A 22,252-nucleotide genomic window follows, 5' to 3' on the forward strand; every position below is an offset into this window, starting at 1 on the left:
AAAAAGAGGTTGTTAAACCGGCAGCATAGTTCAAGCCTTGAGTAGCTCAAACTGCTCAGCTTATGCGTAAAACTCACACTTTTATCAAAACACGGCCCTTTATCATTATTGGTGCCAGTGGCAGTCGTGATTGCAGTTCTATGCTAGAAGAAGAAGTGGTAACCCTTTTGTCATTGTAAATACTCAAACCCACTTAGCTTTTCAGAAACATTTGATCATGCTGGTTGAAAGTTTGTTGATTCAGTGACGACAACTGTCCTACCATCACCAAGTGCCATGTTTTGTTCACCGTAAAGTCTATTTTCAGAAATTTGAATTACACAACTCGGCAAGAGTTACAAACAAACAATCTATCGACGATCTGGAGAGTCCTCACTTAACCTATTGTTAAAAGATATCAGTAAACCACGAAGAAAAAAGGATACGCTTTCCATCCGACAATGGCATGCCAAACGCAACATGGAATCAATACGTCACGAAAGCTTCAAAACTCACCTAATAACACCGGCAAGCACAGAAATATCATCCAATTTACCGCCCTGATAATACAACCCCTCTTGAATAGCCCGACTTTGGAAGGGACTAGCTGCGAATCTCGTATCTTCAGCAACCTCTCGTGCCCGACTAATCAAGGCATCTGTAATCCGTTGTGGATCTACATCCCTTATTCTTAATTTGCCATCCTTGGCTACTCCTACGCGATCAGTCACTGATCTTACAATATCAACGACCTCTTCATCAAACACATTATCAAACATGCCATCTGATCCAATTATAACTATATCGCCTTCTTGCACCTTGATTTGGAAGGATTGAGCAGAGTCTGGGGTATCATGCGATCCAGTTCCGAGTTGGAAGGGGAAGTTAAATGAGTGTTGTTGCTCTTCTGTGCGAAAGATGGATTCATTGTCACGGATAATCATGACTCCACAATCCCCTAGATTTGTGATTCTTAATTCATCGTCCTGTAAGATAGGATCAGCAGATTCAGTGTGAGGTACTATGATTTTGGGCGCTGCGACAGCAAAAAAATTGCGCTACAAGCTGGGATACTCACTCGTAACACAACAATGAGTGCTGTAGTACTACCGACAAGACCTTCCTTTGGAGCATCACTTTGTACAGCATCATAACTCTTTTGAAGTATTACTTTGGGATCGACATTATAGTATTCTTCCATATCAAAGTCATTGTTGGCAATGTCATCATACTTCTCCAGCTCGAGGGAAGCATAATGCATTAATTTACGAGAATACAGAGCAGGATTGGCTCCTATAAAGATGGCGATGAGAATGTAAGTAACAGGTGGCCATGGGTCAAAAAACACAAAAAAGGAGTACGGTCGATGCATTCACATTCATTTCTCTGAACTCACCCTTTACGTGACTCCAACCACCAACTCCATCAGCTACACCCATAGAATCATGCCTAGAAAAGAAGGCATCTTCTCCAGCACCAACCGACAGAAATCGACCATCATTGATAACTGTTTGATTCGATGCTTTTGGCATAGCCGAAGCAGCGTGTGTAAATCTAAATGATCGTCGAGTTTGTGGAATTGCCTAGATCAAAGGGTATGTTTGTTTAGTACAGCAAATTACGCAGGGCGGTGAAGACCAAAAAACGACATCCTAAACTGAAGAAACAGGTTCCCACACACCTTGACTTTCTCAAACAGCTCAAATATGCTAGACGCCGACTGTTTATCAAACCACGGCACCCCATCATTATTATTACCAATGGCAGACACGGGTAATGCTATGGCTCGCGTATGATATGATGATTTCAAGCTAGTTGAAGCAGAGCAAGGAGCTGCGGATGACGAGGAAGACGATGAGGTAGATCCAAATGACGCAGATGAGGACGATGAGGTAGCAGATGAGGCTGGTGTTACAGGATGCGCGAATGTATGATATGTGGAAGCACTAGTTGCCGACCATTTACGATGTTGCGAAAAGGAATTATTGGTGGGCTGTGTTGGCGATGATGGGTTTGTGGACGTTGAGGTTGTACCTGTTGTTTGTAACCTGTCCAAGACGGGTTTTGAGGCTATTTGGGAAAGGGTGTGGTTAGTTGTCATTCTGGTGTTCAAGATTTCCAGTGCTCTGATCAAGACTTTTGCGAAGCCTGTGGAAGAATGGTATGTATAACAGGGAGCAAATCAAATATGGATTGATCGCGGTTCGATATATGTTGCATGATCTCATCTCTTCATGACAAAACATACCTGCATGTATGTTGTTCTTTCGACTAGCAGAAGTGGAAGCAGACGAAGGCAGAGGACTAGTACTCCTTGAGGGAGCGTTTGTAGGACCAGTTGCGACGGTACTAGCATTATTAGCATTATTGGAAGTAGTGCTTCCAGTAGTAGCGGCTGCACCCGACCTTCGAAACGAGGAGGTTGATTGTTTTAGCGACGAGTGGGATACGGTTGAGGAAGAGGAGGCAGTAGCGACAGAGGATTGTGTGGAAGCGGAAGCATTTACTAGAGATCCAGTGGTTATAGCTAGCCCGTTTTTGGACGATGGTTGTGATCTTAAAAGCAGGGAATGTTGGCTTCCAGCGAGTCTCTTTGCTACTCGCTTGGCAGCCACGGTTGTCGAGGTCATTATCCGAGCAATTCCAAGACCGATACTATGTGCTAGTCTACTATCGCACCCTCGTAGTCTCCAGATTCAAAATTGGCGTTTTCCTCTGAAACTGAAGAAGCCAGCCCAGTGAGACCTATGACCCTATATCTAATACAATTTCTACGTATCGCTGTCTGTTAGATTTATGCACCTAATTTGGCCCCCTTCAAAACTCAATCACTGACCTCGTCTGATTGCCGATGGGTCTATTCTCGCAGGTTTTGGCTCTAGAATCCAAACTACCTCGAGGGAATCTAAATATTGGGAAACGATGAGGGCTGTAATCCAACGCGTAACAGGCGCATCTGTCACGGGCAAGTCTCGAAATACTCACTGTTTGTTAATTCGTGTCTTCTTTTTCTGCACGATAGCTGACATTAAGTCAAATCATTCAATCTTGTAGTTGGGCCAGACCTTATTTCTCAAATCGGACGTGGATTCTGTGTTCTCGTTGGCATTACGACCGATGACACGGTGCGTTGAGCATCAACATCAACCAACATCAAAACTTCTGGACGTGATGACGATCAGAGCTCATCGCTTTGCTTGACAGGAAGCTGATATGGACGCGTTAGCCAAGAAACTACTTTCGGTCAGACTGTTTCCTGATCCAGATGGGAACAAGCAATGGGCAAAGTGTGTGAACAAAGCTTCGCAAGGCACGCTAGCATTGTGCTAACACTCGGACTCGTTATTTCAGATCTGTGACTGATCTCCAGCTAGAGATCCTCTGTGTGTCGCAGTTCACGCTGGTACGTGATGAATGTCTTTGGAAGATCCAAACTGTGGTTGAAACTGTGCAGCATTCGTTGTATCACGCTTTCTCACTTGCACGATCCTCATTAGTACGGAACAGCTTACAAGGGCTCAAAACCTGACTTTCATCAAGGCAAGTTTCAACCACGCTCGTTTACCAACATCAAAATGGAAGGCTCACGCAGTGTTCTTCTCAGCAATGAAATCAGATACATCCAAAGAATTCTACGACAAGTTTCTGGCAAAGTTGCGATCCAGTTATCAGGAAGATAAGATAAAGGATGGTATGGAAGACTCGAAAATATGAGTTCAATATCTCTTCTCTAGTGAGGTTTTTTTTCCTCACGTTTTTGGCCTAGGCGTATTCGGAGCCATGATGTCTGTAGACATCAAGAACGATGGCCCCGTGACTCTACTCCTCGACAGCAAGGGTCAGAGAGCTGGCAAGGAGCCATGGACGGAAGGCCTCATATGAGAAACGGGCGCCAAGCAGCCACGATAGAACACAAGCATTATTTCTGATGCAAGACCAAAACTAAATTAATTTCTAAATAAAAGGTACAAACTATTCACATATATAAAAGGGTTGTGTATTTCTCAATACAATCGTCGCAGATTGAAGAATCCGTGTCCCAGTATCTGTTTCTTGGCACCATGATAGTGCAACGATAGTGTAGATTTAGGCGGTAGAGCCAAAAAGTCCTGAAATGAGGTGCAGCAAGTTAGATCAAAGGCCAGAAATGAAAATCATATGCAAACACAAGATTCATACCAGTAGACTCAGACCACTAACAACTCCCGGTTCCATAGCACCTTCTCCAGATACAACAAATCCAGAACCATGATGAACAACATACGATGCCGAATTGATGGCCGACAAGACAGATTCTCCATTAACAACCAGCTGGATTGACGGTTTTGCTTTGGTGAAGAAGGCAAATGATATCTCGTATAGGCCACCGTCGTGTACTCGAATATGTGGTGAGTCTGACGTCCATGTGAAGTTGTCGGGATCTAGTGAAAGACGCAGGTCATCGATAAGAGTGGAACCTTTTTGTCCATCAGCCAACCGAATTTAATGTTTTACCTGTATTGACACTCTGATAATTCCACGGTACCGCGGATCCAAACTTGAGAGTCTGAGACTTCCACAACCATTGAGCAACACGATGTAGCGGTCTCCTAAGAATCTGCTCCTGTGCAGACTTGACGGCAGATACATCAGAGCATACCAGATACAGCTTTTCATCGAAATCTCTCGTTATAGACTTCACGGCATTCTCCATGTCTACTACGTGAACTTCACCACCATTGTTGTTACTATTGCTTATAGCCCCTCCTTGTGGTGATTTCCGTAGTGCATCCAGAACTTCTCGTCGTAGACTCGTTATTTTACCATCTGCTTCTCTCATTAAATCGGTATAGTGTTGTTCAAGAGACTTGATTATGAACTGGCGTAGTTCACAACGCACTCGTTCTTCTTGGTTCCTGTGTCGTTCCTCGTTTGCGAGTATATCAGCTATCGGTACTCCAGGACCAGCATTCGTTATCGGCTCACTGTTATTGGGGTGATGATGGTGGTTGGTTTCTGGCAGTATTGATGTATTAGGTGATGTACGTCGCCCAAATCGTTCAATCATGTCCCGTTTCAGTCCAATCAGTTTCAGATCTACGTCATTCCTAACTGATCCCATTATCTCGTCAGTGCATGTAGAAAACATGGCACGTAAGTCGTTATGCACATGTTGCAGTATCCCATCTGTTATATCCCTTTTAGCAGCCTCGGTATGTATCTCTGACGCCTTCTTCGATTTTGACGACAATTCTTTACGAAATGCTGATAATTTCGATTCGAATATTTTTACGACACTGCTGATACCGTCTTCAGCACCACCAGAAGACGTATGTAGTTTCTTGTCTAGCATGGCTCGTAGTTCCTCTCGACTGGCTATATGTCTCATGAGTTCTTCGAGCACAGCATGATCTACTTTCTGTGAGATTACTTTACGTAGGTCGGTAACTGACTCGTCCAGCCCATCCCGAATCATCTGCTTGATTTTCGGTTCATGTAATGCAATACCCGATACATCATGTAGGCCAGACAGGACCCGCGCATGAGATTCTTCATTCTCATGACTTAGAGCTACCATTTCAGATTTAAAAGTCTCCAGCTGCTTACTAAATACTTCCAGTTTATGATCCAGCGATGACTGATGGAGTTGTGTCATGGTCTCGATTTTTCCATTGACCTTGTGAGAAACCTGCTGCAATATCTCAGCTTCTATTTGTGACTCTCGCTTATCTAAAGCGGCTAGCGTCTTTGATATACTAGTTGATATGTCATAGTGTACTTCGTCCTTGTCGGGTTTGGCCAATACACTTTTCTGAAGCACCCTACATGTTTCCAGCAAATGCTCTATCTGCGGAAACACGGCTGTCTCTATCCGCGTAGTGATTTCCATTGGCAGCTTCTTGGCTAACTGCACAGACACCTCATCGTGTACCAGTCCATGTAAACGTTCACGATCATACCGTGCCATACCAGAAGTATTGACAGCCCCAGAACTATTAAGACGACTAATGTCATCTCGTAACTGCTTTTGAGCCTTTTCCACAAGCAGCGGCAGTCTAGCAGCAACAGCAGCGTCGATAGCAGCCAACATTGCCGGAGTCATCACATTGTCGTTGGGTAATTTCGGTGTTGGTTCTCGACTAGGACTCAGACCCCGTAGCTTCCTCAACTCAGCATCTAGTTCCCCGACTCGTCTACCACCATCTATTCCTCCTTCTTTAACAATATTGTTGGTTCGGGCCGTAGCGCGTATTGGCGACGACGATGCATTCTCCATGGCCAGCATAGCAGCCTGCAGACTTTTCACCGCTTCGGCTTGCTCCTGTAATGCCGACAAGACTGCTTCCATCCCTGGTGTTTTATTGTTGATCATGTTATTGTATGGTTGATGTATCGATGATGGAGGGACAAATGGCGTGGCGGCAGACGGAGAAGCAGGCCTATGTGGATTCGGTAGGGCAGCATAGTATGTAGAGCTTGTATTTATGTTCTGTAGTGGATACCGTGATGGGTCCATTCCCTCGTTTCTTGTCGATTCCATTGTAAATACTGTTTCGCAAGAGGGAGAGAAGTTACTGGTGAGGGCGGTAGATCTAGGTCGTTCCAAGCTTCAAGACGTACTGTAATATAGCCTCCTACGCGACCTACTTGTCCAATACTAGCAGCTTTTCAAGAACTTTCTCACAAATCGTTACTTTTTTTACCAGAAATGATGATGGGGAGAGACTGCGCGGTCTTGGAGGAAAGTGACCAGAACGTGGACATGCAGGTCTTGATACAGAGGAGTTTTATAAAGGAAGATCTCATAGGACTGTGGACTAAACCTGCTGCGAAAAACTTGCTAACAAATTGCGTGAAAAATGGATGACTTACAATAGCCCTCGGTAAGCTTTTCTAATTGGTGCGAGAGCAAGATTGACTCTAAAAGTGGAGCGGCTGGTGATAACCAGACTATCTTCCACATTCTGTGAGGTGATGTGATTTCCAAAGTGTTTTTTGCGTTAAGCGAACTTTGATGAGTAGCTGCACCCAATACGTGATAGATCTGAATAGTTCCAAATTCGCAAAATGTTGAGCGTTTCTAGATAAAGCGAATTCCTGCCCTTATGGTCGGTGATCGCTACTCATATTTCAGCATACGTGGTTATAAACAAGGATTGATTCCAAACAAATAAAAAACAAAAGAGTCAACCCTCATTTCTCGAACCCGGTTCTGAGCAACCGGAACAAGAGAAGCAAAGCAACTTGGTCGTCAAGGCCTAGCTTAACTACAATTGGATTCAAAAGAGGCCCTTTTTTATAGAATACACCATCAAGGGCCTGGCTCTTGTTATATTAACTGTTTGCAAATTGCAAAAATCACAAACACCTAACAAAAGGTTGCTTGTGTTCTTCTACACCACTCTATTAAAATGGGGGTGGTTGATATCTTTCAGATTCTTGTGACATTTGCTCAGGTATGCAAGATTCCATAATCTGTTATTTTGTAGTCTCGTTTTTTTGTCGCGAGAGCTTGGTTTATTAATATTTTGTCTAACATATCACCATTCTATAGCATTTGTCCATTATTAGTAGTTTCAACATTCCATGGCCTGCACAATGGAATGGATTTCTAGCCGTGGCAAGTTTCAACGAATTGACGACCAGAGCTACGCAAACGGAGCTTTTTGGTTGACTCGTCAGCTTTTTTACACAGGTCAAAAATTTAAGGCTGGATCTATCTGTGCAATTTACGACATATGTGCCAGCTATTGATTTCCGGGCACAGTACATTATACTGGCCTGTGAGTTTGGTCTTTCTTTTTCGCAGAACTGTTTCATGAATGTGATCTGAGATTGACCCTGATTGTCTCATGTCTAGACTTTATACCCATGTTTATTACCCTGTTCATGTTGATTTTCTTCAAGGTGAGGGCAAAGTGTTCTGAGCGACGTACATCGCTTCTCTGAACCCCCTTTACTCAATCCAGTCTCCACAAGTTGTCGTTTGGTATGGATTGCTGCTAGGATGTTTTGGATGTCTTGCTGCCGGTGAGAGCTATGTTTCGTCCTGCAATAAGTATTTTTTTGGCTTACCCGCAACACATCTAGGAATCGCATTACAATTCATACCAACAACACAATATTCGTCACAACAAAACATTGCTTCCATTTTGATGTCGGCTGGTGGTGGTGGAGCTGGATTTCTCCTTGTAGTCTACCTCATCATATGGGCAGTCAGAAGACACTTAGCAAAGAGAAAGGTACAGTTTATTTGTACTTTTGGCTTTGTTTTTGCTGACATCGACATTTTGACAAACTGATTTAGAAAGCGAGAATTCACGCTGCAAGCTCTGGACATCCAAATGTCGCCGACATTTTGAACGCTAGAAGTGTCTCAACGGTTGCTCTGTCGAATGAAATCAAACCAAACTTGAAGCTTTTGGCTTCTGGGTCGCATTACAAGATGAAGCGTAAGTCAAGCATTATCCCCATTGTTTTATTGCAAAATTGTTAAGCATTTATTTTGCTGTGTCGCTAGCATGGTGGAAGATTCTACGCAACATGATTGTAGCCGGTGCTTTGTTATATTCTGGATTGCTGCTGGTCGGAGCAACTTCAAATCCATACACAAGTGACTACTTGTCTCAAGTTGAGGGACAGGTATACAATCTGGGACTCAGATTTTCTGTTTGTTGTCGTTGACCTAAATCCTGTTAGCAAATCCAGCCCATTGCTATTGCTTTGGGCACCATCTTGTTGGTCTTTGGAACTCTCTTGTCCTACAACATTATATCTGGATTCTTTTTGGCTGTAAGTCCGCAATAGTGCAATCGCCGCGCAGCTCTTTGTTTTTGCTAACATTCTGACAAAACAGGGACGCAAAATGAACAAGAGAATGAACTCCTTCTTCAGAAAGAACATGACACAATTTGCTTTACTTGGCATGGTCATTCTGTACATTCCCCAAACTACGGCTGTTTTCAACGTGTTTCCGTGTACTCAAATTACTTGCTCTGCAGGTACTCAATGGTTGAAGAAATTAAGAAAGAAACCGGGACACGTTAACGCATAAATCTGTAATCTAGGTCAACAATTCGTTACGAATCGAATTGATTTGGGTACGTCATGAAAATGCATCTCGCATCTTGTCGAACTCGGTTTTTTTCTTGTTACTAACGCCGCCCTAATCGTTTTAGACATTACATCCATCTCTTCAACCTTTTTGAGAAACACTACAAACAGTACCGCATGCACAGCATGTACTTTCCAGTCGACTTGTCCTGCCAATGTTGCAGCTCAATTGTGTCCTTCTGTGTCCGATTTGCGACTGGTAAAAGTCGCGCTGGTAGTACTGATAGACAGTTGAATTTTGCATTGACTTCCTTCTCCTCTCTTAGAACAAGGACCCTTCACTATCTTGCATCTCAGAAGTATACCCCTTCTGTGAGCGGTTTTAGTGCTTTTACTCTTCGCGTATGCACATCACCCTAATACTGACTCAAACATTTAGACCTCCCAGGAGCTGTTCTCGTCGTCATATCAGCTACACTTGGATTCCCATGTAAGTATATCTCAAGTCGAAAGGACGACATTACGTATCTGACGACTTCGTTTTTTCTCCAGGGTTGATCCACACCCTCGTATCCGTTGTATCCCAATTCCTCAAAGACATTCCCCCACTCGGGGCCACAACTCAAGCCGAGTCGTGGCTCATCCACGGTAGTCTGTCCCAAAACAGTTGCAAATCCCTGTACTTTGGATACCACTACAAGTGGAGATACTACAATTTGAACGTTGTGGTTCAAAAGTTCTTGGTTGTTGCTGTCTTTGTGTTTTCAGTTTATCATGAGATCGCTATTGCGGTAAGAGCTTCAGATCAGGCTGGGGTAAAGCATCTTTTTTTTCCTTGAAGTTTTTCTGATATTTCCAAATTGGATTTTATATAGACGGTGATTGCGTGCATCCACTGTTTCTTTTTCATAACTGCATTGTACTCGAGGCCGTACGTCAACATTACTGAGGTGAGATTTGGTAGCATTTATTAGCTTCTATTTAATCATTTTTTGGCGCCCCTAGTTCATTGTAACTAATTATTTTTTCTTCGCTTTAGACCGTCCTATCAATCGCCTGTGTCGGCCTTAACGCAGCAAACTCTGTCCTCGCCGTCCTCGTCGCCTTCCAACTCAATGTTCCCCCAAACACCATCTACGCAGTCGCAACCGGTAACCTCGCAATCCCAATCCTCTGTATCGTAGTCGGCTCCTACTTTGAAGCCAGACTCCAGAAACGCATCATTGAATCCCAGAAAGCGCGAATCGGTGGTGCACCCGCCAACAAGGTGCAACTCGCCAAGGACCGTGGACGACGCGTGCACGCTGATCCGGGGCAAGATGAAGCTCTGCCGTCCTTCATGGCCAGCCGTAAAGTTCCTAGTAAAGGAGCTAAAGGCAAGGCAAATGTTTCGAATCAGCATCATCAGCATGCTGCTATTGCTACTCGTGGGTATGAGGAGCAGGGTGGATATGATGGAGATAATTTGGATCGCGAGTCTGAAGAATCGGAAGATGAGTACGAGTATGAGGATCACAGACAGGACAAAAAGACGCTCAAGGATAAGAAAAAGAAGAAGAAGCCTGAGATGACACCGGAAGAGAAGAGACTTGTTGAGGTGAGACATTATCATATCCCTACTGTATTTGTTTTGTGTGTATCACTCACCCTTTTTTTGACCAGTTGGTCAAAAGACTTGACGGACAACTCAACGTATTCCTCCTTCGAGTCCTGGTCCAATTCTTCTTGGTGATGGGCCTCGCCGTCTTTTTGGGTCTCTGCATGACCGGTATCGGAATCATCCGTATTGCTTCAGACAGTGATGTCGTTGGTGCAACAAGTGTAAGTGATCGAACCTAAATCTTCATTCCTAATAAACCACTAAAGTCGATTTTTCTTCCTTCCATTTACAGTATGCCGAGCTCTCAAACACGAGCGCAACAAACTTTGAATTTGCTGGCTACGCTTCGTGGTCTGACTTTACGTCCAACTGCTGCTGCTCAACGACAACCTCATCATATACCAATACCTCGACATCGTTATACGAAATGTGGAAGTGTTTGCCAAACAGTTATTCGGGTAGCTCGCTGTTTTACAAGAAGAGGAAACGATCTGATACGTTTGTAGGAAGTGGAATTGTTCTTCGTGATTACTGTTCCACTACTTTCAATCCCGCTGTTGTTTGTGGAGGACCTACGCTGAATGTTAATGGATCTGTTGCAGTAAGTTTCGTCCACAGCTGCTCCTCAGCAAAAAAAGGAGGACTATACAAACAATTTATCCTCTTACTCAGGTCACCCTATGCTCTGGCGTAACATTAGCAGCAGGCCAAACTGCACTATACTGGTAAACCCCAGTCGGAGTACCTCGATAATTTACCAATAGTGTATTGGGGTTTCACAAATATATACACACAATAATCTCATGACGAGGCGATGGGTCTGATGGCAAATACAATGTCGTTCCCAAACGGGTTGGACATGACACCGTGAATTCGATCAGGTTCTGTAGCCAAAGATCGCAACGATGTGGCGGGAATGATTTGCTGTAGTTGACCAGTAAGAGCATTGCGAACTTCAATAAATGAGGGATCAAATGCAAGTAAATATGGAGCAGAATATGCTACAAGTAGAGAAGCAAAAAGAGTTGGTGACAGACCGATTGGCAAATTGACAAACTCCATCAATACGCACCAAAAGACGTGGGACAGCCTGTCCAATTCACCAGCACATCAGGACGGCTTCTTCGTCCCAGACGATCCACGTAGAACCCAAATTCTGAGGGCCAAAAAAAGAAAGATGAAACCCTGTGGATTATACATGGAAGTTTGCGTTACGCACCATCATAGCACAACAAGAACTCTCCATCCTTCAACCTAAACATGGACATAGGCTTCAAAGCGTCTTTGCTCAAAACAAAGTCTAAAGAAGCATCCTGAGGATCCAACAACCCTTCATTAAATAAAAAAGGTAAACGTGTCGTGTCGTTGACCAGCAAAGAGATGCGCCGGACTTTACCAATGGTATCTAGTGTCGTCAAATCAATCACTTCAAAGCCCTTATTGCAGCCGACACATATCTTGGTTTTGAGGAAATGTATCGAAGTGGAGTCAGCCTATTTGAGCCATGGGTTAATATTTTTCCTCTTTCAAAAGCTATGAGTATGTCACTTACGGGTATATAAAACTCTTGATACACTTTCAAAGCATCATTACTTCCAGACAAGAACCACCTGCCCTTCTTCTTTTTACCAGTTTGAATTGGTTCCAACACTTTGATTGTAGTTTGAAGAGTCTGTGTTTTTACAGTACACACCAAAGTCTTGTCCAAACTGACTCCTACTTTGAAGAATGCAATATGAACATCAACTCGTTGTCCAGTAGCAGCCGCAGCCACGAGATCGACGTCAGGCGTATCAAGTAATGATAACGGGAAGACCAATAGATTGCCTTCTCGTCCTTGCAATACCAATACGATATTAAAGTCAATCAATACGTCAACCTGTGTGATACGATCCAAGTCGAGTATCTTGGTAAATGCAGATGGCAGTTCTGTAGTCACTTTGGCAACACAAGATCCGTCCTCTCCGATATACAATCCTTTCTCGGTGCCTAATACGAGTTTACGACCAAATACAGCAGACGATAGGACGCGATTGGATGTCCTGAAACCTCCATCGTCTAATACAACCAGATCAAACACTTTCTTATCTTTTAGTAGGGTATCTTGTTGAGTTTGAATGGCATCCCGCCACGTGAGACGATCAACTTCGGTATTGGAATATAGGGTATATATTACAGAAGGTCTACCTAGATGAGCGAACGTGAAGGGAAACTTGGTTGCATCTGTCGGTTCAATCATTTGCGTGACTGAAGAGGCTTTCGATGACATTGACTTGCTGCTACTAGTCGTAAATGAGGCCACGTCGCTTAGAGATCCTTTTGAGGGTATAGGAGAACCGAATCTCCCTGAGGCTCTTTTGCTCCCACCCATTGCTACCGACGATTCCGATGGAAGAACTAGCAACTCTAATGGTATTGGCTAAATGGGAGAAAGGTGACCTTAAACGATGCTCAAGCGCTCAACTCAAGGGGACCTTTACCATCTTGTGGACCTTGTATCCGTAAGCTCGATATCTCTCTTTGGCCATCAGCAAAAGGTGGTCAAACAAGAATACTGTGAGTTGGACCTTGACACCTGTCTCTTTACGATACATAAATTGGCCTTCTCGTAAGATCTTGCGACCTGGTTCAGTCAAGCGCAAATCGTCCATGTCCTGTTTGAACATGCGTTTATTAGTCCTAGTGAAGTTCGATTCCTTTTTCTCTCAGACTTGCGAGCCCAGGTTTCATACCATCTTGTCTCGCTTGAAAGACAACTGTTCAGATAACTGCTTCAGCTTTAAAGCATCCACAGCCTCTCCCGTTTTGATGTTGATTTCATGCATAAGAGCTTTGATAGAATCCCTCGCACGTGGTATTGCCGTGACATCGGGATGGTTTTCTGGAGTACGTTTCAATACACCCTCCAATAAGAGAATATATCGACCCATTCGTTGTGTTGGTCTACCAAGAAAGCTCAAGACAGACAACTTTCGAAGAGCTGGTTCGCGTTCGACGGCCTAAATTGCAGCAAGACTTGAGTTCTATTGCTATCCAAACGACAAATGAACAGCATACGTGCGATGCTGAGATGACCACACGTACCTCAATGAAATTGTTGAAACTTGGATTCTGTGCTCTCTCCAATCTATATGTGTTTTCAGCAAACACTTGATTTGAACCATAATACATATAAGCTCCACCAACAGGATCAGAGGGCATCGACAAGAAGATGTCACCTATAGCATCTACGACAGGATTGGTTCGTTGTCGTTGAACCAACTTGCGAAGAAAGCCAAAGTTAATATCGAACAACTCTTCCATGTTTAGGAACATGTCAGTAATAATCTTTTCTTTGGTGGCGGTAGGAAAGATTTCCATGGATTCACGGAGAGGATGGATGATGGTCTATGGTGAGCAAGTTCGACGAGTTAGAGGTTGATTGCAAGAGAAAAATATCCCCATGGTAAACAAGATGTCTTACATTCTTGACGAGTTCCAAGTCAGCGACATACTCTCGTTCCTTGGCTATGATTTCAAAGATAGCTTCTTGTCTCTTTCGTTCGTTTTCGGAAACAGACTCTCTAATCTCCTGGGAGACCGATGTGGACCAGAATTCCGTTTCTTCTACAAACTTTTTGCAAGCCATGACGTCTCGTCAGTGTCTGCTAAATATCATCGTAGTAATTCGTGGCTTACTAGCTCATCATCTCCAAAGAACGAGGTTTCACTACGTTCCAGCTGTTGACTACCAACTCGTTTCTAAGTCTCAATGGCATGTTAGCGAAGGAGCATTCATATATGATAATTGGGGTCCACTTCGGGCTTACGTTCTCTCTCTTTTGTCGACATGTTTCGGAGTAACAGTCCTCACCACAAGTTGGCGAATAGCAATTCGCCAAATAGGTCAAGACACCAGTGGGAGCGGAAGGAGCTGTTGAGTCTTGAGAATCTGTTGCACCTAGCGGTGCTAGCGCTGACTCGAACTTGTACTGTTCATTCGTCGAATCTCTCAACGTATTATTGTATGTGACATCTGGATGTGGAGGTTTCAGCTATAGAACGGAAAGAAATCAACCTGAAGAACCATTCACGCACCATGAAAGAATCTCTGGGCTTGTAAAGCTCGGCCAACAATCAATGCCAAACCTCTGTCTTTGGTGTTGAGCATTTTACATAGGACCTCGACCGCTTCCTTTCCTGTGAAGCTGTCCTTGTAGTTCACCATATCCTTGGTATGTGTGCTCAGTGGCACATCTCTTCTAAAGTATCGGGCAACATGTGATAACAAGGCTGGGATGAATGGTTCGTCGTCCTTTTCAAAGACACTTGGGGGCCTTGATTGTATCGGCGATGTAGTGTGAGATTCATTCCCCCCTTGATTGACAAGAGTTTATAAGAGTCTGACGTGAAATGAGCGGCTTTCAATGAAGCTTTTACCGTTCTATACAAAAATGTGTGGGTTGGTGATGTGAGCATTGGATTACAAAGGCTCACAAGATTTACAAGAAGGCCAATTAAGACACAATGAACAAGAAAGAAATCAACTTGCTGGGTTCTCTTACCTGGATTGCAACATTCCTATTGATTGAGGTTCTGGATTTGAATATTCCAAACCTCTGTCGGGGTGAGGGAGGGGATTCCATAGTCGGCAGATTATGAGCCTTATCAGAGATTCATCAAGCTTCTCCTCTACATCTAAGGCTTAAATGGTGAGGTGTTTGGAGCTTTGTTAACCACAAGCAACTTATGAGCAACGTCAACTTGAATACCAACGATGCAAAGTGCACGTCAATAGTTGACAATATTACAGGCTAGAGGCTAGAAGCTGTCCGAAGCCCGCCCCGATTCGTTTGGTGAAACAAGAACTCTCTATTCTCGATCAATTTCGATCGAAATCACATACAATCTCAATCGCAAGACGTGTATTTATATGTTGCGAAAGCGAATAAGCGCGTACCTTGTCCGCTCTTCTTACGATTCACGCCGCTTCAACCCCGTAGAAAACCATCGAAACATTATCCAAGAACGAAAAAGTGATCGCAATTCGCAAAAGACAGACAGTCTTACACTAGAAAGCAAGGAGAGCGCGATGACGCAGACTAATTGGAAGAATGTTGGGAATTGGTACGTCATTTTTAGTCCACCTTGTTCTTGTTTGGTTGGACTTCATCAGTTTTTTTGGTTTGCAGACGAAACGTCCAACTTGAAACTTACAGCTCTTTTACCACTCTTACTGCAGGCACTGGTGAGGAGTCTTCGTATTGCAAACCCCGCATTGTTTGCGTGTTTATAACTCTTGAAACTTAGGGTCAATAAGAATATCACAAACTGGTCCAGGGACTACATGAAGACCAAGCTTACAGATGCAACCGATTCTCAAGATGAAATCACCATTACCATCAAGGATTTATACTCGGTGGAGGGCGACTGTGAATTGAGTCAGAGGAAAAACAAGATCATTACCATATTTGACTTCTCTGACTTGTCTATCGGATGGGAAGGTATCATTCCAACCATTCTCATCGTCAAGTCTACTCGAACGTTAACACGAAATGACTCCTTAGGAAGCGATCAAGCTGAGAATACTGCAGGTGGCAGAATCAACATTCCCGAGTTTGATCACGATTCGAAGCTTGACAAACTAGAAATGCAAATAACCATGAGTGATACGACAACACCTGAAAAGGCGGCTATTCTAAAAGTCGCCAGGTCGCTTCTCCCTGGAATGATTGCAAATGCACTTAAAGATTTCCAAAGTGACATGATCTCCAGTCATATGAAGGATGTATACATTGCTCCAGAAGAAATGAATAGCCATCCCCAAACACCCACATACACACCATCACCATCGATAGCACCCAATGCTAGTAGTAGCAGTACGAGTGCTCCTGACGCAAGCAAGTCATCAAAAGCGCTGAAAGGAGGCGTTACATCCATCACAGATAACATAGAATTCGTATGCTCAGCCAATGACCTGATGGAAGTATTTTTTGATATGGGTCGTGTCCAAGCCTGGTCTAGGAATAAGGTCGTCGTCTCGAGAGAGGCTGGATCAGAATTCTCGCTGTTTGGAGATAATGTGACCGGTACCTTGCTAGAATACGAACCTGGCAAGAAGTTTGTGCAAAAATGGAGACTCAAGAGCTGGCCTTCTGGGCACTACTCAACTGTTAGGTACTGGATTGGGGTTTGCTGTAATCCAGATTTTGCGGCCTTTCAATAACACATTCTGCTGTCATCCTTCTTTAGCTACGAGCTGATACAAGGGGATCAATCTACGACACTTCAGCTAGTCCAGAAGGATGTCCCTGTCGGTGAGAAGGAAATCACCGAGAAGAACTGGACAACATATTACTGGAACCCCATCAAGGCTACCTTTGGGTAAGTGCTGCGGAATGCGTCATTCTGTTGTCGAATCACTAATGCATTTCCTTGACATGTTTAGATATGGAGGTTTACTATAAATATAGAAAAATTACTTTTCTACAAACTATATCAGAGCGAAATCAAAAATGTAGAGGTTGTTTTCTCCAAACCAAATAGACACAACTTGAGAGGATCAATTTATCGTATTTCTACACTATTTTTTATCCGTCTCTGGAGGTGGGCTGCAACGAAGCACCAATTCGAATGCTACTGCAAAGAATACAGCACTACCATCTCGAGACTTGGCTGAGAAGCTAACCCTTTGACCTTCCCAGTACTTCCACACCGGCAAGCAGAGTCCTGGAAGACGTATATTAGCTGTGGAAAAGTCTATATAGGCATCATAAAAGTCCATTGCATAGATCTCGTCCGGCGTAAACGTCACTTCACTACGCTTATTAGCATGTAGGAAATGCCTCTTCCTCTTCTCATACGTAGGCAAACTCGGTGGCGTCACATCTAATTTGCTAAAGAGAGCACTACAATCCTCTGGTATAGCACACTGCCCAAAGACAAAGTTCCCTGCATCAAACTTTTCACTACTCAGTATTATTTCCGATGATGTCGGTGAATTTATATGGGTTTCTGCTATTGATTGTACTGAATTTGTTCGGGATGATAGAGTAAACCTTGAGGGTTTTGTTGGAGACTTGGCTGTAGTTATATTGGCTGATATCGTGGCGACTCCATCGTGAATTTTATATATGGACATGGAGTTCATGGCACAGAGTAGCGGGCTGTTCATGTACGGTTTGGCAGCATATATGTCTGCTTCTATGGCTGGGTCCATCCATTTTGCTAATTTGACGCATAATGAAGCGCCCGTCGGCATGATATGTAGAGGGTGGTCTAGTTCACTAAAAGAGACGTTGGTTAGTATGTCCACTGAAATTTATGATGCTAAGAAAAGGACAGCGTGACAAAAACACCCAGTCTCGTAAAGAGACAGAGGCAGTGGATATCTAACAAGTAAGGGCAACAACGAGGCCTACCTGCAAAATATAACATCATCACCATTCCAAGCCTCCTTGAATCTCCCCTGCAATACTATAGAATATCGTCGCTGTTTGTTGTGAAAGTATGATGATGACGGATTATGTATAGGGGCGGTTCCCGTTGCTGGTTTGCCCTCGAAATTGAGTACCCGTATCAGTATATACCCAACAAAGTGTTCACTTTCTATATATATCGGATTCGACTCGTCGTTGACACTCGCCACCGATAATTTGCCATGTGACGGTCCGCATGAGACTTGAAGATGGTAGTCCTCGATACATTTCGAAGTCATTCGTGCGTTTCTGAGAGAGATCTTCTACGTGTTGGTATGTTTTGGCCAGCAAATCCGTCCTCGAGATCTATCACACAAATGCCTGTGTTAAAACCAGTTCCAGACCAAATAAATCAACAAAAAGGACCAATATAATTGTAATAAGCTATAAAGCCAGTCGCCTGCCTCACTTGGCGGAGAGGACCTGCTTCCTTTCACAATTTTCCCACAGAGTTTCGCAAAACCCCACACTTATGTCTCCAGCTTAAGCGTCCCACGTGTCGTAAAGAAATGGACTGAATCTTAATGCTTGATTAAGATTGATGCTACTAGAACCTCCTTCATTAAGACCGATCGATAGTAAAAAGTGGCGATTGGGGCAAGGAGATTTTTGCAAGAGCAAAATCGACCAAGAGCCTCATTTCTAGTGAACGGGCCGGACTGTATGTAAAGATTTGGAAGAATGGTCTGATTTGAGAAATTATAATGTAGGAGACGCGATCGCTCTGAACTCCAGAACCTCTCAGTCATCAATTGGAGATCTCCTTTATTTTCTTGGTATGTTTCGCGTTTGACGGCCGGTGAATGAAAGACTCAAATTCATAATCGATGTCATTGCTGTAGAATGCAATGTTCAAGTATTATTGTATTATTAGAAACACGCATCTATAAATGATTCTATATCAAACTAGTTTTTTTTGGCATGGCAAGCATTAGCAGTATCATGTTATTGAGCTAAAGCCTTCTCGTCCGAGGCCACCAAACAAGAATCTTTCTCTGATGCCTTCTTTGTGGGGTAGCCTAATATTCCACATATCACAAGTCCTACAAGACACATTGCGAGACATAATGTCATAGATGCCTTCCACCCTCTAGAACTGTACAGTGCAGAACAAGCTGCACTGCCTGCACTGAATCCAGCGAAAGCACCTATGAGCATCACGGATGTGATTCGTGCTGTTGATGTCGGTGCTTTGTTGAAAGCTGCTGATTGTGCAGGTAGGAATACGAGCTAATCAGAAAGAATGGTTAGAAAGGGTTGGTTGACAGCGATTTTGCTGCATTCGCATACCTGAGATCCAACATCAAGGGCAAACATAGTCACAAAGATAACGGAAACATGAATCTCTCCAGCAAACAAGACGAGAAGAAGTGAAGCAGCACACAACAAGTACGCTTGAAATGAGACGAGGTTTTAGTTTTAGTATCTTCAGATTCCAGGGCAAGAGCACTCGAAGACGTACCTCCAGTGATGGTGATGTAGGCACCGAGAGTATCTGCCAGTCGTCCAATTGGAACTCCTAGCGCTGCACCAGCCAGCCCCACTAGAGCCACGAGACCGATTTGCGCAGCGTTGAAATCATATCGGTCTCCGAGTAGGAATGTCAAGACGGTCAGGAAGCCGTAGTTGAAGAAATTAACACAAAAGAATGAAACCAAGCCCTTGAAATAAGATTCGTTAGACTTCCAAATTGGAAGGAGACGAACAGAAGGCTCGTACATACCACCACAACTTCCTTGTGTTTGAAAAACATGCCAATCATACTCTTGAGCAAAGCACCATACGCTTCTTGCGTTTTCGGTGGTATATCTGGAAGACAGACAAAGAGAACCAGAGCTAAAAGCAACAAGACGCTTCCAAAGATATAAAAGACTGCTCTCCATCCTAAATACTGTGCAATAACACCAGATATCACTCGGCCAGCGAGACTGCCGATTAAAAACGATCCTGTGAGATACCCCAAGGCTTGCCCCATCTTTTCTGGTTTTGCGAGGGCAGAAACTACAGGAAAGGCCATGTTCTGCGGCACGCATAAGAACCCAAACACAGCACTATCAAGCGGATGGATTGAGCGTTTATAACATTGTTTGAGATTAGAGACAGACTTACAATAGAATCTGCATGGTCAAAATGTTTTGCGACAATGGAATCAGTATAGTCAAGACACCGTAAATCACTGTAAGGTAGACCATGAGAGAGCGAGGACCGAATAGGTCGACTAGTGGGTTTACAAAAACGTTTGCAAACCCAAATCCAATTCCAAGACTTGTTGGTAGCAGCCCCAGTTGCTCTGGAGTAGCATGAAATTCGTCTCCAATTAGGTTTAAGAGTGGGTATACACAGGTCTAAGGATTGACGAAAGCGTGTCTGGTTGAGATCTGTGATGAAGAAGCGACACCAGAGTCTAATAAGCTATCAATCATCTTAGATTCACACGTACATTCACAGAAAAGTAGACAAAGACACAAGCAGCCATGAAAACATTGAACGTCATTGTCAGTTCAAATGTCTTTGGATCGTAATGTGCTGGTTTAGGAACAGGCAGACCCATTCTAACGGACTTCATTGGCGGGATCACCTTCTCAGACACTATGCCAGCCGGATCATCGTCTTCCACCACTACAGCTGTCTCATTGACACTGACAGCTCGTTGCTCGTTTTCGTGGAGATCATCTCTTAGTGCACTCGTGATGTCTGCAGACTCTCTGGGCATATATTCGCCATTGGATACCATATGATTCTCTATGGCCAGGCTGCCGTTGTCTCCTTTCGAGTCAGGCATCCGACACTATTTTTTGATCAGCAATTTGGCAAAATCTAGCACAAGCTGCAACAAACATGCACGGTCGGTTGATGCCGGTTGATGCTACTCTTTTACTCATTTTATTGAATATGTGATATACTTTTCAACAAGTCGGACAGCCAGATATATTGCTTCACTACTTGGACGTTGTAGTGCTATTTGTAGAAGTAGTGTTGTTGGTAGACTTTTGACTGTGTGCTCTGAGCTTACTACACCAATCTTTGAGATCCTTCAAGATCAAGCTTCCTTCATATTCCAAGTCTTTGGTATCACCAGCAATCGCAGTTGTGTCATTCACAACATGTTTTAGACCACTGTGAATCACATCATAGACGTTCTTCCCGACGTCAGAAAGATCACCCCAGATTCGAGTCACGTTGAAGTGCTCAGTAGCATTGAGTGCAGTGGTCGTATTGACTGAGCTGGTCGTGTTGTCTGAGCTGGAAGTAGTGTTCGTTGTTGTCTCAGACAAAGTTGCAGAAATAGTTCCACTCTGCTTTCCCTCTAAATTGGAGAAAAAGTCAACCCGTCAATGTAATGCTATACATCGGGCAAATATGTAACATACCAAAAATAGCACGTTGAGAACCTTGGGATGTAGGCGTCTTCTTGTAGAACGGCCACAATACAAAACCTTGGACACAAGACACAAGTACGAGAAGCAAGACTATCGACTATGTTTTGAGAAGGTCTTGTTAGTCACAATTGCAGCTGATACTTCACAAAAGGCTGCCGCGGCAATGTCACCTTCATAAGCGAAAACATGATGGACAATTATAGAAGAGTCGACAGTAGTGAAGGGCCTTATCACTTGGGAGCCAGATGTTTGTGATTGAGACTTAATAGTTTGATAGTCTTGGATAAACCCTCACGTCCAAAATTTTGACTGCCGACTTCAAAAATGACACTCTGACTTCGACTGTAGGAATTGCAATTGCAAGGAGAGATTCATGATTTGGGACCACATTTCGCTACATACTGCTGCTCTCTTCAAACATTCGGAACAACCTATGCACGGAGCTTCTAAACCTATCAACATGAAGTCGTCGTGCACTTCAACTTTGACAATTCGGTGATCCGACTTCAAACACAACCTTAACTGACAGATCGCGTGAGAATGGGGTGGCAAAGGAGGATTCTTGTTGCAGGACGTTTAATACAACAACACAATGTCTTTGTTGCAAGTTTCACCATGCTGTTAAACTTTCATTCGACAAAAGTCAATCCCTTTCAACTTGAAGTCGGCCCCTGTCAGCGCACGACTTTGACAGCCGGATCAATACATTAGAGAGCTAGTTTCTCTCTCACTCTCTCCTTCATTTTCTCAACACCAGAATCCAACATCAAGCAACCACCAATACTCCGACTCCAACTTCAAAC

At 43.7% G+C, this 22,252-nt stretch overlaps 7 protein-coding genes across 7 annotated transcripts; 3 read left to right on the plus strand and 4 right to left on the minus strand.

Moving 5' to 3' along the window:
* Positions 1–350: 350 nt before the first annotated feature.
* SmJEL517_g01031 (uncharacterized protein) lies at positions 351–2,609 on the minus strand (the record flags this gene model as incomplete). Its single annotated transcript, XM_031166959.1, has 6 exons — positions 351–381; positions 496–965; positions 1,058–1,272; positions 1,376–1,562; positions 1,661–2,049; positions 2,228–2,609. The coding sequence occupies 6 exons, from the start codon at positions 2,607–2,609 to the stop codon at positions 351–353; spliced, it is 1,674 nt and encodes a 557-aa protein (XP_031027210.1).
* Positions 2,610–2,901: 292 nt separating this feature from the next.
* On the plus strand, positions 2,902–3,861 carry SmJEL517_g01032 (uncharacterized protein; the record flags this gene model as incomplete). The annotated part of the gene is made up of 6 exons (XM_031166960.1): positions 2,902–2,965; positions 3,034–3,104; positions 3,184–3,266; positions 3,331–3,382; positions 3,487–3,670; positions 3,746–3,861. 6 exons carry the CDS (start codon positions 2,902–2,904, stop codon positions 3,859–3,861), a joined length of 570 nt encoding a protein of 189 aa, XP_031027213.1.
* Positions 3,862–3,983: 122 nt separating this feature from the next.
* On the minus strand, positions 3,984–6,475 carry SmJEL517_g01033 (uncharacterized protein; the record flags this gene model as incomplete). Its single annotated transcript, XM_031166961.1, has 3 exons — positions 3,984–4,088; positions 4,159–4,400; positions 4,474–6,475. The coding sequence occupies 3 exons, from the start codon at positions 6,473–6,475 to the stop codon at positions 3,984–3,986; spliced, it is 2,349 nt and encodes a 782-aa protein (XP_031027212.1).
* Positions 6,476–7,370: 895 nt separating this feature from the next.
* Positions 7,371–11,341, plus strand: SmJEL517_g01034 (uncharacterized protein; the record flags this gene model as incomplete). The annotated part of the gene is made up of 20 exons (XM_031166962.1): positions 7,371–7,415; positions 7,514–7,576; positions 7,655–7,742; positions 7,820–7,866; positions 7,929–7,989; positions 8,050–8,201; positions 8,267–8,411; positions 8,480–8,601; positions 8,659–8,751; positions 8,816–8,960; positions 9,027–9,059; positions 9,138–9,271; positions 9,339–9,384; positions 9,452–9,502; positions 9,565–9,803; positions 9,888–9,962; positions 10,052–10,609; positions 10,675–10,833; positions 10,905–11,213; positions 11,285–11,341. The coding sequence occupies 20 exons, from the start codon at positions 7,371–7,373 to the stop codon at positions 11,339–11,341; spliced, it is 2,622 nt and encodes an 873-aa protein (XP_031027215.1).
* A 72-nt stretch (positions 11,342–11,413) lies between these two features.
* SmJEL517_g01035 (uncharacterized protein) lies at positions 11,414–15,170 on the minus strand (the record flags this gene model as incomplete). The annotated part of the gene is made up of 13 exons (XM_031166963.1): positions 11,414–11,613; positions 11,685–11,768; positions 11,832–11,942; positions 12,009–12,105; positions 12,165–13,031; positions 13,093–13,266; positions 13,345–13,611; positions 13,697–13,999; positions 14,076–14,225; positions 14,291–14,353; positions 14,422–14,627; positions 14,690–14,928; positions 15,157–15,170. 13 exons carry the CDS (start codon positions 15,168–15,170, stop codon positions 11,414–11,416), a joined length of 2,775 nt encoding a protein of 924 aa, XP_031027214.1.
* Positions 15,171–15,938: 768 nt separating this feature from the next.
* On the plus strand, positions 15,939–17,058 carry SmJEL517_g01036 (uncharacterized protein; the record flags this gene model as incomplete). The annotated part of the gene is made up of 3 exons (XM_031166964.1): positions 15,939–16,768; positions 16,844–16,975; positions 17,040–17,058. The coding sequence occupies 3 exons, from the start codon at positions 15,939–15,941 to the stop codon at positions 17,056–17,058; spliced, it is 981 nt and encodes a 326-aa protein (XP_031027217.1).
* A 116-nt stretch (positions 17,059–17,174) lies between these two features.
* On the minus strand, positions 17,175–18,308 carry SmJEL517_g01037 (uncharacterized protein; the record flags this gene model as incomplete). Its single annotated transcript, XM_031166965.1, has 2 exons — positions 17,175–17,877; positions 18,013–18,308. 2 exons carry the CDS (start codon positions 18,306–18,308, stop codon positions 17,175–17,177), a joined length of 999 nt encoding a protein of 332 aa, XP_031027216.1.
* Positions 18,309–22,252: the final 3,944 nt, after the last annotated feature.

Source organism: Synchytrium microbalum (genome assembly GCF_006535985.1).
Source record: "Synchytrium microbalum strain JEL517 chromosome Unknown SmJEL517_scf0003, whole genome shotgun sequence".
Lineage (NCBI taxonomy): Eukaryota > Fungi > Chytridiomycota > Chytridiomycetes > Synchytriales > Synchytriaceae > Synchytrium > Synchytrium microbalum.